Source organism: Mauremys reevesii, linkage group 18 (assembly GCF_016161935.1).
Source record: "Mauremys reevesii isolate NIE-2019 linkage group 18, ASM1616193v1, whole genome shotgun sequence".
In the NCBI taxonomy this organism is placed as follows: domain Eukaryota; kingdom Metazoa; phylum Chordata; order Testudines; family Geoemydidae; genus Mauremys; species Mauremys reevesii.
In genome coordinates this window covers 21,984,413-22,000,928 of record NC_052640.1, presented here as the reverse complement: position 1 = coordinate 22,000,928, position 16,516 = coordinate 21,984,413, and the positions used below count along the sequence as shown (strand labels likewise).

General features: G+C 49.7%; 1 protein-coding gene across 13 annotated transcripts in view; it reads right to left on the bottom strand.

Moving 5' to 3' along the window:
• Window positions 1–16,516, bottom strand: part of MSI1 (musashi RNA binding protein 1) — a 51,640-nt gene that overhangs the window by 26,242 nt on the left and 8,882 nt on the right. For 6 of the 13 annotated variants that reach the window (XR_005589449.1, XM_039504569.1, XM_039504570.1 and 3 more), the window contains exons 1-8: window positions 15,515–15,635; window positions 12,665–12,715; window positions 10,560–10,694; window positions 9,098–9,138; window positions 8,622–8,703; window positions 8,414–8,498; window positions 3,254–3,295; window positions 1,192–1,284 (exon numbers count right to left, since the gene is read on the bottom strand). Coding sequence is in view for 12 of the 13 variants with exons in the window: in XM_039504569.1 (XP_039360503.1) it covers window positions 1,192–1,284; window positions 3,254–3,295; window positions 8,414–8,498; window positions 8,622–8,703; window positions 9,098–9,138; window positions 10,560–10,694; window positions 12,665–12,715; window positions 15,515–15,633 (648 nt within the window). In the remaining variant the exon portion in view is untranslated. Of the gene's footprint in view, window positions 1–1,191; window positions 1,285–3,253; window positions 3,296–8,413; window positions 8,499–8,621; window positions 8,704–9,097; window positions 9,139–9,626; window positions 9,831–10,559; window positions 10,695–12,664; window positions 12,716–15,514; window positions 15,636–16,516 lie in introns of those variants that run through there. The other 7 variants (XM_039504577.1, XM_039504576.1, XM_039504572.1 and 4 more) reach the window with 6 other exon arrangements.

Genomic DNA, 16,516 nt, shown 5'->3' with positions numbered 1-16,516 from the left:
ACTCTCTTCCTACTCATTTTCTTCTCTCCAAACATTAAGGCATTCACACACCATAAAACCATCTTATGCCCTCCTCTGGGCTGCTGCTGGCGCCCTCTTTCAGAAGAGACACAGATACTAAAGTCTCATGTGTCATGGTCATTCAACATTTCATGGCATTTTCTGCCAAAGTTAGGGTGCTAATCCCTGTGTCCTGGCAAGATTCCAATGTAGATAATTACATTCTGCCTCCCTAAAATCCCCAAGAAGTTCTAACTGGCTATGGTATCCTTCACTTCCTGTCCTAAACAACTGTGCAACAGTTCTGTGCACTGATAATTAAACAGTTACTGTGCTCCACCCCAGAAGCGGTAGAGCAAAACAATCCCTATCTGTAATAACTTGCATTATTTCTTAAGTGTATAAAGTGCTTTAAGGACCCTTCAGGGTGACAGTAGTAACATTACACAGCACCTATTACACCACAAAATGCTCACTCTTCCCAGTGCATAACAGGCTAAGACGGAAGATCTTTATCACTTCAAATTCTACCCCACTTGTTTTCCAGCATGTGACAGGCACGTGTGCTCATTGAGGACTGACTGAATTGGAGTTAGAGGAGCCCATCTGGTTTTGAATGATCAGCTGACATAAAACAGCTATAGTAAAATGCAGAAGCACCTGGAGCTTTGGGCAGCTTGCTTGCCAGATTTTCTTCCAGCTTCCTAAAACTGTCACTTCTGGCCCAAGACTCAGCAAGAGAAGTTTCAGTCCAAAGGATTTTGTTTTAACAGAAAGTTACAAAGGGGTCAACCATAAGGCTGAGAATCAGAAATGGCCAAAGCTACACAGTTTGGTTCTGGATCAGATTATCTTCTTAGTTCAGATCTAGGGTTCGAACGGACGCCAGCTTTCAAACACCTTAACTATGAATCTATGGGACTAAAAGCCTCAGAGGCATCTCCGGAGAGATTCAGGGGAGGGGGCAGAGCACGCAGCCTCCCCTCTCTCAGGTTCCATCTACTCCATGAGCAAGCAAGGGGCTTCTGTTCAAAATCATTACAGGGCAGGCACATCTGGCCACAACCCTCTGCATGAAAATTCCAGCCACCCAAACCTTTTGCTGACCTATGGTTTACCTGATCACCAGGAAGCACCCCTTCCTGCCCAGCAGAGAGACAGCCCTGATCCAATGTCACCCATCAGACTTACCTTCCCAAACTGCTCAAAATACTGTTTCACATCCTCCATGGTAGTGTTCACAGAGAGACCCCCCACAAATATCTTCTTCGTCCGCGTTACCATCTGGGAAAGGGGAGGACAGGGATTCATGGGAGAAACAGAGTTAGCAGAGAACAAGATCTGTCTCCAAAACCTCCTCTTTTGTAAGCTGAAGAACATGCTGTGCACTGTATTCCACTGGAAGACTGCCCGCAGCAATGGAGCAGAGAGTCCCCTAATGTAACACTGTATCTAACGGAGGACATTTCAGGCCCCAGATATTTCATATTGTGAAACTCCATCACTCAAGTGCAATCTCAGACCTGCCCAAACATGCACCATATTGCTGTAGGGAGACCAGATGTCCTGATTTTATAGGGACAGTCCCGATTTTGGGGTCTTTTGCTTATATAGGCGCCTATTACCCCCCACCCCCCTCGCGATTTTTCACATTTGCTGTGTGGTCACCATACATTGCTGTCTCCTACCCCTTTCCTCCCTAACCCCCAGCATGCACAAGCTCACCAACTGCCCGTGGGACTTGCCAGGGCACTGCCACTAATCTCTCATCTACCCCCTGGGGATGGGTACAGCATGTTAAAGTCTTTCCCCACTAATCGTTCAGTCACCCACTTTCACAAACCTCCTTGCAGACACACAGAGTGCTGCCATCTCCTTCCCCACCCTCCCGTCACTCACACAGGGCACTGCTGTCACCCTGCCAATCCCTGCAGTGAAATGGGAAAGCAGAACATGGCTGTGATACAAGGTGGAGATCTCCATGGCCCACAGGTCTGCAAATTGTGCAGTGTCCAGTCCTACAGGGAACAAGCGCCGCTCCACTCCCATTCCCAAGCCATCAGGTTTAAGGAGCCAGAGGAAACTCCCCGTTAAGCCTTCTTGTGCATTTGGGAGGAGGCAAAGGAAGAAACCCTGCCCTTTCTCTCCCCCCAGCCACAGGAGATTGAGGAGGAATAACTGAGGGGGGCAATGGCTGCTAGGATGAGGCACACTGGTGTCCTTTGAACTGATGCTCCAGCTGCATCCTCCCCTCAGCCTCTTGGCCACACCCCTGCTCTAGCAGGGACACATGGTCCTAATAACCCCAAGGAGCACAGGGCTAATCCGCAGCAATTCCATGGCTTGGAGAGCAGCCTGTTCTAACACTAAAGCACCTTCTGTCACCAAACTGCTTAATGGAATTAACCCAATTCCTACCATGTGCTTCCTGGCTTGTTACTCAGGATACCTGCTCACTAATTGTTCTCAGCTCCTGATCCCCAGTGCTTTCCTCCCCACATCAGTCTCTTCTTCCACTCTGCAATTCTCTCCTCTCCTCCTCTTCCTCAGCAGCCCTTTCTCCCGCTGCAGTACTTGGGGTGAGACTGTAGGCTCTCGTCCCCCCGCCCAGTTACGTGAGACCCCCAAATCTGTATTGCACTTTGAAGGCAAGTTGCCAATTTGCTCTTCACTCTGCAGTTAAAAGTTTCCCATTGAGCATCTGATAGAACCCCCACAGCTGCTCGCTTCCACCAAGCGCCCACCTTCCTGGTGCATGTCAAGCCCAACGTCCTTCTGTCTCTGGCCTTACAATGCTGGTGTGCACCTTGCCAGTCCACAAAATGAAGTTCTTTCTCCCACACCTCTGCCCAGGTCATCCTACAGATTCCGGATACCGGCTACCAAAGAGCAGAAGGTGCTATGTTCTTGAGCAGAGTTCTGCATTTCATCAGCTCCACTCACTAAGCATGATCTAAACACAATGGAGTGGAGATTGGGCTGTTCCAACCCCACACTGGCAATCACAAGAGCATCACAAAGCTCCATAGTGAGCTAGATCAGGCACAACGGAATGCTAGTCTAGAGGTGGAGCACCAAAGGTCATCATTAAAGTAGGAACTAAGCCTGAGTATCAATCATCAGAGCCTTAAGGACCAGTGCTGGCAGGTGCACCAAGATGCCCTTCCAGCATCCTCTGGACAAAAGCACAAAGAGGATTTAAGTTCATTGAGTTGCACCTTTTCAATTTGTAAAAGCTGCACATGCTACCTACCTTGGGCTGTGCTCGGCGGGGGAATGCTACTTTTGGGTCGATCTGAAAGAGACATGGGAGAGAGAGAGAGCAGGTGAACACACTTTAATTGCCTACATTTTGTTTTTTAATGTAAGCTCTCTACAAACTTTGCCCAACTGATAGCTTGCCAGATCCAAGAAAGACACCTAATGAGCATAAAGTAGACGGCAGACAACTTTATCTTCTATTAGAACTGTGATCCCTGGAGACTACAGTTCCCAGCATGCAATGTTCCATCTGAATGTGAGCAGCAGCAGTTCAGCACAAGATGGAACACCACAGGCTGGGATTAGCAGCCTCTGTTAGCCAGTCCTCTGTATTCACACTCTACCTTGGCCACCCTGCACCAGCAATTTCACATTAAAGTGCTCTATAATCTCCCCTTCGCTCCGGCTAAGTGTACAGAGCTCACCTGGTTAATAGTGGAGCAGGAAACGGCCAGCACATAAAAAGCTAAGAACTTCATCCCCAAAAGGATGGATTCACATGAGAAGGGATGATGTGAATTAAACAGAAGAGTCCCAAGGACAGAGAGTTGCAATACAGACTCCTGTCATCAAATCACACAGTATACTACTGCCCCGTCTGCAGGATTTATGCTTTACAATAAAAACAATCTGTTACAATCATCCTACTGTGCTAGATGCACCTATCTGTTTGGTTTATTAATAAACCTGCTGTCCACTGGAGTGCCTGTATCTCGGCACTAATATCCAGGTGGTGCACATTCTGCTGAGGTCAGCAATGGATGAACACACGGCTGCACTATTAACACTACCACAACTTAAACTAGGAAAATACTAATGCACTGAAAACCAAACACACACACACACACACACCCCCCAACTCATGATGTCACCTTTACATCAGAAATGATCCAAATCTACAAATCAGCTTAGAGAGCCCTGTGCTAAAGGAGGGTCTGTTCGGCCCACAGTGGGAAAGGCTGTAGCTGGGAGAGGAGCTGAGAAGTTTGTCCCATTAGCCCAGCAGCTCAAACAGCCCACAAGGAAACTGCGTCTCTCCAGCTCCTCTCACTGCTATTGTTCTACTTTCCAGCCTGGCTTTTCTCCCTTCGTTCATCCTTTCATTTATCATACAGAACCCAAAGCTCAGTACCTCTTCAGATCACTCCCCTCTGCCTTCCCACCTCCATCCTGATCCACAACCTAGAACATAAATAAACTCAGCGTGTAAGTAAACAGAGGCAAAAGTGAAGAACATAAATAAACCTCCCCTTACGACCGCCAAACACAGAGAGCAACATACCCTCTTGGTGCCTCAGAGGGACATCTGAGCACCTTTCCCTTCTCCTCCCCCTTCCTCCCACTCCAATCCTCTGGCTTCCTGGCTAGTGCAGAAATCCACAGTGAATTCTGAGGACAGAGGACGGCAGGAGACCAAGAGGCTGATGGCAGATAATAAGCAAAAACAATAATCTACTGTCTTTTAGTTCTCAGCCAGTGTCATTCAGCTCCTGCCAAGAAGATGCTTTCATACACAGCAAAGTTAAGCCCAGGCCTCATTTTTTCATTACCCTGAGCATGATAAACTGGGTAGAGATAACATATCCACCTGGCTAGAGGGGGTAGGCAGTAATTTAGCAAATTCTTCTGCACAACTAGCTATTGTTGCTGGTAAACCGAGGCCTGACCAATCAACTGCAGACCCGTAATGGAAGGTGCACAAAGGAGAGAATGTTCAATACAAGACTCAAGGTACTAAAAGGGGGCTATTCCTCAAGTGCAGGAATTTTCATAATTAAAGGAGAAGTGGTGGTAATCTCTTCCTGTATCCCTGGTACTAAAGCCAATAATCTGGTAGAGTTTTACTTCAGTGTCAGTTATGGATGTGATAAAGATTTGTACACAAGGAATTCAGAGTTCCTCAGATAATGTCCTAAAAAATTTAACCAGTATCAGATAGTGGTTAGGGGTGTTATTTAAGTACTTGTCATTTCATTTCAATTTACTAACCTTTAGGGACAAATTGTGCCCATGGTTATATCCATGGAATCCCACTGACCTCACAAGTGTAAACGAGGGCACAACTGGGCCCTTCATTACCACTTTTCAGGCCACGTAACGCTGTTTAATTCCCATGTAAGCTCATATAACTACATTTAACTTGCTGACATCATTATCCATGTTATCTATATCCATTAGCTGGGATACGAAGTGATTCAAAAAAGCACAATTGTCATATCTCTAGTGCCAGCTTTGTTACATTTGTTAATAGTGAATCTGAAAATGCCTACAGCACCCCTTTCACACACACAAATAAAAACAGCAAAAGCAAAAGCAAGAAAACCTCAAACACATCACTGTTTCTAGGGCACATAAAGAAACTGAAGGCAGCAGCCGGCTGCAGCTTCACGCAAATCTTTTACCTTGAGACGGCAAAGCCAACTCTCATATCAAGCATTTCCATAAATAACTCCTGTAGGCTGCTAGCTAGCTTACAAACAAAGAGAAGTCTGAAAGGCACAAGGTTTCCTCCAGAGAATCAGGCCAACAACATTAATTACAATAGGAAGAATCAGAAAACAATGAAGCAACAAGTTGGGCAGACGTTATCTACCAAGTGCTGTTTACCAGGAGACACCAAGCACAGAGAATGGGGTGTAGTTTCAGGACACTGGGCTTTTCCCACAAAGTTTTATAAAAGCCTAAGTTAGGATTCAGATGAGTTGGTGACATTTAGTCCATGACTAACAGCAGAAACTTTCAACTAAAGAGGGGTTAAAAACAAAAATAAAAAAACCCACACATCTAAGGCTCCACACGGGGCTACAAAATCAGCATGTTTTAGGGGAATTGAGAGCCACTGAACTGCACATATAGATCAGGCTTAGATTCTAATCCAGCAATTACCAGGCAACATACCCCAAAACATTCAGCCCAGATTTAAACTTTAAAAATAATAATAATAAAAAAAATCAAAGTTCCTGACAAAGAAAGGACTCTAGAGAAACTGCCACCATTCTTCTTGCTTCCTCAACATACAATCAGCAAGCCAGATGCATCAGAGAATTTCAATGGCTGGCCAGCCCCACATGTTCTTTACACCACAAGTCCCTTCTCTTCTCCTCCAGCACCTTACCCATTCCCCATCCCCTCCCCTTCCTGGGCCCAGCCAGAGGATTGCAGAATTGCTTTAAGACCAGAAGCAGCATTGGGTTAGACAGGTAAGAATGGAGACCATCGATTGCATCTCACTTCTGTCCCAGAAATACTCTAGGGACTGCTGCTACCATCAACATCCACACTCACCTTTTCAAAAGTGAGCTAGGCTAGTCCCACAGATTCACCATCAGACCCCATGTTTGCATGGACTATAAAATAAAACAAGCCTGCTCCCACCCCAAAACATTTCATCATAATCCTCCCCCCAAAGCAAAACTAACTTTGCACCACTCTCACGAGAGGACGAGGTTTTTAAGACTCCTGGCAATCTGCACGCTGCAAAGGCGGCTGGAATAGGTTTAACCAGGAGCTCCCATGGGGAGGAAGGTCCTGTATACATCAAAGGGAACGATCCATGCAGTTAAACAGGAACAGACATAAATCTCACCGCAGCTCATGCTGTAAGCCTCAAGAAAGGGGTCTCTCTCCCGCTCTCTCTATTCAACTCAGATAAAGAATTTGATGCCTGAACTGCCTTACTAGACTTCAAGTTACACATGTGGACTTTTCATTAGTTCATGGCTGGAACTGGAACTTCTTTTTTTCCCCCTCCATGTGCCCCCACCACTTGTATCCCCACCCCTGGGGCAGTATTAAGAGGAATTTGACAGCACAAAAGTCACTAAAACTACTCAGACAAAAGATCTCCAACACCCACTCCCCAAACACAGATCCTACATATCTCTCTGATGCCAAGGGCTTGCAATGCAGGAACTGACAGTCTATGTTGAGACCCAATGACTCCGCACACAACCCCCCCCCCCCCAAACTATCTACAAGTTCACAAAGTGGCTAAACCAGCCTGTAATTGCAAGAACTGATGCACCATCCTGGGGGATGGAGGCACCACTGATATCTCAAAAAGCAGAAGATGGCCCACAAAGGCCACTTCTGAGCACACTAGGAGACAATAAACTTCAGGAATAAGTGGTCATTGCAAATTTGTATCCTGGGGAAGCCATAGGAGAGCATGAGGCAACAACTCCTCAACACAAAGAGATATGGGTCTATAATAGGGGTTCTCAAACTGGGGGTCATGACCCCTCAGGGAGTTGCAAGGTTATTACATGGTGGGTTGCAAGCTGTCAGCCTCCACCCCAAAACCCTGCTTTACCTCCAGCATTTATAATAGTATTAAATATAAAAAATTTAAAAAAAAAAAAAAAGCATTTTTGACTTATAAAGGGGGGCGCACTCAGAGGCTTGCTGTGTGAAAGGGGTCACCAATACAAAAGTTTGAGAACCACTGCTCCATAGCATCACCAGAGAGAACAGGCCTAGCTGTTTGTAAGCAGGGCTTTGCAGCTGTGCTCCGACTCCGCTCCAGCTCCAGGCAAAAACCTGTAGCTCCACTGCTCTGCGCTCCGGGCTCCACTCCAAAGCCCTGTTTGTAAGGGTCAACCGCCCATCATGGAGGGGTTACACCTATGGCAAAATAGGTGACTGGTGCACGCAAGAGACAAGAAAAGCCTACCAAAGGCTGTGGGTGCTGTATTTCCATAAGGGACTAAGAGAGGGCACCACATGAGAGTGTGAGGCTCTCTATGTCCTCTCCACTTAGGGGGTAGCTGCCCCCATAGACACAGTTAGTTTCACATGGACACACTTTTTCTTGCGCAGTCCTGAATCTATTCAGTCTTTTCAACTCACAAAGTGCCACAATCAGTTTCACAAAAGGGATCTTGCAATCAGTAGGCAGAATGGAAAATCATAACCCGGGATTCATAATCAATACTCCAACATTCACAAACCAATCCATACCTGGTCATCCATAGCTCAGAAGAGCAGTCAGTTAACAAACCATCACCAGGATGCAGAAGGGTGGGATAATTCTTTATCAGTAATCAATACTTTACACCCCTCATCGGGAATCAACCACCACAATCAATCAGTGCTCTCAGCACTGAGGCTCAGTTGACAAATGAACCCCCTTAGATGGGAGAAGAAACCTCACCGTCTTGGAGTCCAGTTCATGTCTGGATTGGGCCAAAACCTTGTCCACACCGGCCTGGTCCATGAATGTGACAAACCCGAAGCCCCTGAATCCCGAATCCCAGGCGGGAGATGGGGGGGGGGAAGAAGGAAAAAAAGAGAGAAAGTTGGTTAAAGTCGGGCCCAGCTCTGGCGAGGGGCAAAGGAGAAGCAAGGGCCGGTCTTCTCACCTGGATCTCTTTGTCAGCGGGTCCCGCATCACCAGACACTCCTTCACCTCCCCGAACTGGCTGAAGTATTCCCGCAAGCCCTCTGCAACCAGAACACAAGGCCATGGGCCCCTGCCCAGCGCCGGCCCCCCGGGGCTCCCTCCCCACCGCGCCGCCCGGCCCACGGAGAAAGCGCCCCAGGCCCGGAGCCGACCCCTGGTGGCTAACCGCGACGCGCCCCCCCCCGGCCCACACACACACACACACACACACACACACACACGAGTTCGGGGGCGGCCGCGGCTGTCCGCCCCCCGCGGGAAGAGGCATCGAGGGAGCCCTACAGAGCGCCCCCCCCCGGGAATAACAGCCCCGGGCCGGGCGGAGCAGAGCCCCGAGCCCGCTCCCCGGGGAGTTGGGAAAGTTTGGGTGGCAGGTGCCCGGTCCGGAGTTCGGCCGGGGCCCGCGGGGAGCGGCCCCTGCCCGGCGGGCCTCACCTTGCGTGGTTTGCCAGCTCAGTCCCCCGATGAACATTTTGCTGTGGGAGACACAAAAAGAGCCGTGAGTGGAGCGGGGCGGGCCGGGGGCAGCCGGGGCTCCGGGCCGGGCCAGCCGGCGGCGGGAGGGGAGCAGCGCGGGGGCAGCAGGCGGGGCGGGCTGCCCGGCTCCAGCGGGGGACCGGACCCGGCGCGCCGCGGATGCGGAACGAGCTGCCCAGGCTCGGGAGCGGGCACGGGGGGACCCTGCGCGGCCCCCGGGGGGGGGCGCTGCGGGCTGCCCGGTCCCGGGGTCAGCGCGTGGCCTTATGCCCGGCCCGGGGAGCGGGGCTCGGGTCCGGACTCCGGCGGCGGCGGCGGCCGGGGAGCTCGCAGGATCGGCCATGTTGGCAGCGGCCGCCGCCGCCGCCACCGCCATGCCTGCCCGGGCCACGAGCTGGTGTGGTGCGGGGGGCCGGGTGCAGCCGGGGGCGCTGGGAGAGGCGCGCGGCCGGCCCCGGCTCCCGCCCCCCGCCGCGCCGAGCGGTACCAGGGATCGTGCGGGGAGTCCGGGGAGGCGAGGCCGGGCTGGCTGGCGTCTGTCTCCATTCGGACCTCTTCTCCCTGCGAGGCGCCGCGCCGCACTCCCGGGGCAGATGAGCGCTGGAAAAGGGGCCGGACGGACAGGCCATGCTGCCCCCTCCCCCGACCCCTCTCAGCCAGGCGGGGAGGGAGGGAGGGAGGAGGGCCCGGCGGGCACAACCTGCCCGGCTCCTCCCACCCCCGGCGGGCGGGCAGCCGGCGTGCGCATAAAACCCGGCCGGCTGCTGCCTGCCGGGCCGGCTGCACCGGGAGGACGGCAGCGAGTGGGGCTCGCCGAGCGCCGCGCCCAGGCCGGGCAAGTACCGCGGAGTGGACCCGTCTGCGGCTGGTCCCGCCCGGGAGAGGAGCAGGGACGGGACCCCGCGTGCGCTCCCCACCTGGGCCCTTCTCCCGCCAGCCTGTAGCGGCGCACGGAGGCTTCTCACCTGGCTCGCCATGGCGCAGCTGCCGGGGCTCAGGCAGCGTGGTGCGCGCAGCTAGAAACAAAGGGGGCCCGGAGCTGGCCCCGGGGAAGCGGCTGCTGAACCGCTTCTGGCTTTGGCGAGCTACCGTGCGGGTCTCCGCGGCTGTGGGGGACCCGGCAGCGTGTCCGAGAGCGGAGCCGTTTCTGCCAAGAAAGCCGCGTAGCAGGATCCAAAGTGCTGTCTGCAGTTGGGGCTGTTCAAACGTGGGGGCTTAAAACGGGGCTGGAGCGGCCTAACTTTAGGCACTCACATTTGAAAACATGGCACCGAGCGGCATAAAAGGAAACAGGGCTGTGAAAGCCCCCGAGAGGCTTCTGTGCAGAGCCCTGCGGCGGGAGCCTGGCTGGATCAGAGCCGTGTGTGGGTTTAGCTTTGTTAGTCAGCCTCAAACTTGGCTTTGCGCTTCTTTCACTTACCCTGAACGGAGGCCAAATGCCCCAGCGAGCCTGAGTGTGGCAGGAATGTGAGCCATGCTCCTCTCCAGGGCTGCCTTACACACCTGGGACATCACCTCCAGCCTGATCCACCAGGGCACACGGGAGCAGCTTAGTCTGAGAGGGTTAAATCAAACTGAGGACAATAAGAGGGGTCCCAGACTTGCAGAAGAGCCCTCTGTAAGCTCAAAAGCTGGTGTGTCTGGCCTACAGAAGCTGATCCAATCAAATATATTCCCTTCACCTACCTTGTCTCTTTAATATCATGGGACTAACACTGCATACAGTAACACATGACACAAACAAAGCCTGAAGCAGGACCTGCATGTTGTGGCATGTACCTTATTTAAACATGACTGCTGACGACCCCCCCCCCACACACACACACACACACCTTCCTTGCTGCTGATGCTTCTGTGGTACTCTTATATAGCCACAGTATTGCACAAGTGTTCACGACACCAGGGGTTCTCAATGTTTTTTCTTTCTGAGCCCTGCCCCATGCAATTAAAAACTCCATAGCCCACCTCTGCCACAACAACTGTTTTTTCTGCATATAAAAGCCAGGGCAAGTGTTAAGGGGGAGCAAGCAGGGTAATTTTCCAGGGCCCCACATGGGGGGAGGGGTTTGCAAAGCTAATTTGTTTAGGCTTTGGCTTCAGGCTCAGGGGCCTGGGCTTCAGCACCATATGGTGGGGGTTTGGCTTTCTACTCTGGGCCCCAGCAGCTGTAATACTGGCCTGGCTTGGTGGACCCTCTGAAACCTGCTTGTGGGCTCCCCAGGGGGCACCGGACCCCTGGTTGAGAACCTCTGCAATAAATGATACATTTACTCCTCACAATCCATGGGCAACATTATCCCCATTTTACAGATAAGAGAATGAGGCACAGATGTGAAGTGACTTTACCAAGGCCACACAGTCAGTCTCAGGCAGAGCTGGAGCATGAACCCAGGAAGTCCTCACAGAGGCCTTTGCACAGTCCCCTGACCACAGTGTCGCCTTAGTATGATTGATTAGAGATCTATCCCCCTTTCAATCACCAGAATGGAGACAGACTAGTGTAACTTTTCCCCCCTCAACATATTTTCTCTATCTAGATTCATGTACTTGTGCCCATCACTGTAGTACTTGTCTCCTGGTACTTTATTCAACTGTTATCACTAACCAAACAGACTGTGAGTGAGCACCTCCCTTTAAAATAGAGACAGCACCTTTACCAGCTCCTGTCATTACCAAGGGACTGTGATTACCGCAGAATAATATTTTTACTGAGGTACTGTGGGCCAGGACTACAACAGCAGGGGTATGTATTACAATGGATCATCAGCTCAACTTCCATTGATAGCAGTGAGCATTGTATAAAAACTGAGGGTAGAATACAACCATATTTTCCTTTTGCAGCTGCCTTTCTCAGAGGCACTGGAGCCTTGGCCCAAACCACAGTGCAATTTTACATTGGCATGGATTAATTAACTGATCAGACTATAGGCTACCAACCTGACACTTATGCCATGTTCCAAATCTTCCTCACTACCAAACTAGTCTGTCCTGCATGTGTCCATGTACAGATACTTTGGGAAGCTGAGTGAGTTCACCCTCTAGTTCAACCCTAAACCATACCAATAGGGAGGGAGAAGGGATAGCTCAGTGGTTTGAGCACTGGCTAGCTAAACTCAGGGTTGTAGGTTCAATCCTTGAGCAAGCCAGTTAGGGGTTTGGGGCAAAAATCTGTCTGGCAATTGGCCCTGCTTTGAGCAGGGAGTTGGACTAGATACTGCCTGAGATCCCTTCCAACCTTGCTATTCTATATGCAGGTTAAACATTTATTATACTCATTCCTCTCTCCAATTTATCCAGCATGGGATCCAGCATCTTCTGATTCCCCATCATGCCACACTGCCTGGTTAGGAATGGTAACATAGATATCAAGAAACTCCCATTCATTATTGACCTTTTATCAGGTTTATTTCCCAGACTCCCATTCCCTGCAGTAATTTTGATACTGTAGCTCAGCTCCAACCAGAATAGCCAAGCACTTTTTTTTTTCCACACTGTAAGATTACTGGGGCAGGTGCTATTTCTTACCTCATGTTTGTACAGCACCTTGCACAACATGGCTCAGATCCTGAGTGAGGCCTGTGGGTACAACCACAATACAAATACAACAGTGTAACTGCTAATAGTGCTGCTAGGCCTGGTACAGGTTGCTGCAGAGTGACTAGGCCTATCAATGCCCATCCTCTCAAATCTGGAGACATGTCCTCAACATTTGCAGAATTGGGGCAAAAATCTCAGCAGAAGTTGCCAGCAGTTTCTTTGGCTACACATTGGCCCTTATAATTATGTATAGTAATGTTAAAAAGCAAAAGACTTTGTAACCATTTCTTGGGAAATCAGTTACATTGTATGAGCTCGAGCTGGTAAGTATCCTAAACTCCCTTGGGTGTCAATGGGAGATGAGCTGCTTCTATACAATAACACAATGATTCCATACTGTGTTCCACACACACCAATAGCAAAATCTACTGGTTTGTCATCAATGTATGTCTGCAATTTACCATTTTTTCCATCCATTATAATCTTTTTATTTAAGAGATGGCTAGATAAAGGATGCTCCACTGGAAGACCCAGAGAGGATTAAATATTATATTGTGTTATTGTTGTGTTACTCATGTTTTACTCCCTTTTCCCCCATCAAAATAATGTTGGAGAAGGGAAAGAGGGCATTTGATTAATGTGGGTTAATGTCTGTGGGCCTCAGAGAAGAAGGGTGTTTAGGACAACATAATGGCCATAATGGGTTTGACCAATAGTCCATCTAGCCCAGTATCCTGTCTTCTGACAGTGGCCAACACCAGGTGCTTCAGAGGAAATGACCAGAACAGGCAGTCATCAAGTGATCCATTCCCTTTGATCCACTCCCAACTTCTGGCAAGGGCTAGGGACACCCAGAGTATGGGGGTTGCAGTCCTACCCATCTTGGCTAATAGCCATTTATGGACCTTTCCCTTTAGCAGGGAGGGCTAGCTCTGTGGTTTGCTAAACCCAGGGTTGTGATTTCAATCCTTGAGGGGGCCACTTAGGGGATCTGGGGCAAAATCAGTACTTGGTCCTGCTAGTGAAGGCAGGGGGCTGGACTCAATGACCTTTCAGGGTCCCTTCTGGTTCTATGAGATAGGTATCTCTCCATATATTATTTCCTCTATGAACTTTAAAGCAGAGGCAGATAGATATTCAAGTTATTCACAAAGGGCAGCAGGACCCAAAAATTGAAGGATGAGGGAGGAATAGAGTAGCAGAGACTTTTTTTCCTCCTCCATCATTGCAGGAGGCAAAGAGAGACAGTGTTTTGGAGATCCATCTCTTCACAGGAGGTGGGAGACTTCAGCAGAGGGGTAAAGGGAAGAGCCTTGCTTTAAATTTAATTTGGCCAGTTAATAAAAAAGCTTGAATGAGAATCCAAATAAGGTCTGTAATATTTGTTTTAAGATAGTGAACATGTAAACCTGGAAAATATTAACTGAGGCTTTTTAGCCAGCCTGGAGGCAATGCCAGTCTGCTGACAGTGGCTTCCAGTTATGCTCACGCCTGCTTTGGAAATAATGCTTGCTCTCCGGAGAGAATGATGGTAAACACTCCCTGCTGGCCAGTATATGAGGCATACTGGTGTCTGGCTCAAAGGAAACTGCCTGGCCATTCTCCTACATGGTGGAAACTGACTTGAGGCAAGTGGTTTAGGTATGTAAAGGCAAGATTAATTAACTAGAATGAAGGGCTGAAAAGGAGCCCTAGGCTCTCAAACACTACAGTTATGGGGACCATATAAGCACCTAGATAAATAGAATTTGGACCTGGTTCATGTTTGGGCATCAGTAACAGTCAAACAGAACAGCTGAAAAAGCTTAAAACTTTACTCTGTTGCAACACAACCCATTAAATAGGGTTAGATTATTATAAATTAGGTTGTATGCTGCAGAGCATTTGAGAAAAGAGGAAGAGAATGCACAAAAGGAAGAGGGATTTGGATGGAAGACTGAAAGAATGGGAGAGGGGAAATGCAATGATGAATAAGAAAGAATGGGACAAAGAAGGGATATGAAAGCTTAAAGGGGCCATGACAAGTAAGTAAAGTGCAGATGAAAGAATCATGGCAACAGGAAAAGGGGTACAAAGGGGGAGAATACACCAAATGATGCCAGAAAGCAAGAGTGAACAGGACTGGGCCCTGGCACCACAAGGAAACAAAGGTCTGACGTGGGAGGGAAAGCAAGAGCTTTATGATTTGGGTACCAAAAAGGGGAGTTTGTACTGAGCAGGGTAGTAGGAAGTAGTGAGTTCAAGGTAAGAGAACAAAGAGGAAGGGAATTTTGAAGGACATAAAGGAAGTTTTGTGTAAGGGAAGTGCAGTGCGCCAGCTGCTGTCCTGGAGGTGAAATGGAAGATGGACAGAGAATAGTTCAGAAAAACCTTTCCATCATTCACCCAACTCACAGACTCATGTAATTATTATCTGGCGCCCAGCCTATATGACGAAAAACTATTCAAGTGTAGCTCAGACTGATACATTATGTAAATGGAGGAAACAGTAAATATAAAGCCTAGGCCAGTGGTCCCCAACCTTTTTGTCTGGCAGGCGCCAGACGAAGGATCATGGCGGCGGTCGAGCATCTGCCAAAATGCCGCCGAATTTCAGTGGCATTTCGGCGGATGCTCGACCGCCGGCCAGGACGCGGGCGCATTTACCCCTGGCCTAGGCTAAATTATTTGTTTCACACCCCTGAGTATTTACAGGTCTGAGGACTGGTCAGTTGCTACCAAGTTGTTATTGTGCTTTAACATCTGCCATAGACCCATACTGGCTTTGTTCTTCTCTCTTTTCCAAAATGCAGTGTGCACAGGATTCCCTTTTTCATAGATAAGGATAGAGGTACTTACCTTCGAGCTGAGAACATTTTTCTGCACTGACACCATATTCTCCACTTTCCCTTACACCAGATTTTTAGTAAAACAAGATAAACACTAAAATGTTTACAGTCAGGGGCAGCTCTAGACATTTCGCCGCCCCAAGCACGGCGGCATGCCACGGGGAGCGCTCTGCCGGTCGCCGGTCCCACGGCTCCGGTGGACCTCCCGCAGGTGTGCCTGTGGAGGGTCCGCTGGTCCCACGGCTTCGGCGGAGCTGCGGGACCAGCAGACCCTCCGCAGGCATGCCACCGAAGGCTGCCTGCCTGCCGCCCTCCCGGCGACCGGCAGAGCACCCCCCGCGGCATGCTGCCCCAAGCACGCATTTACAGTAAGAGCAAATGAAAACAATTAAAATAAGTCTTTGCTCCTCCTCTCAAAAAGCTACCTGAACTCATCCTCACTGTCTGTGCTCTATCCCCTCTAAGTGCCACTGGCACAGACCTTTATCATAGTTGATGGTTCTTGTACTACCTTTATTCCTAGCTTGCTATCCCGGTAACTCTCACCCAGTCCCTCAGCCCAGCACCCAGTATAGGGGGGAATATCTTCCAGTCCTTCTCCCCGTCACCAGATTGCTCAGTGCCCTTGGGTAGGGAACTGCTTCCTAGCTGGTGCTGGGGGGGTGAAATCAGTCCTATTTTCCCCCATTACAGGCCTCTCCTCATCTACTTTGAAGCCTGATTAGCTGAATTTGGCAGTCAGTGAAAGGTTGCCGCCAATAAGCAAACCCCAGTTCCAGGATCAGCTTCAGAGTTCTAAAAAGTGACAATTGGAATACTACTTGTTACATCAGAGACTTACAGTTTCATTGCCCAATCCCTATGCTGGAGAGTCTCTCTCTCTCTCTCAGCCTCTGCTACCTTCAGCTCATGCTACTTTGTAGCAATTCTGCAATAGCCTGAGGGGCTTTTTAAAACTGATGCCACCCTATCTGTCTACTGTTGCCTGCATCCAGCCAGGCATTACAGAATA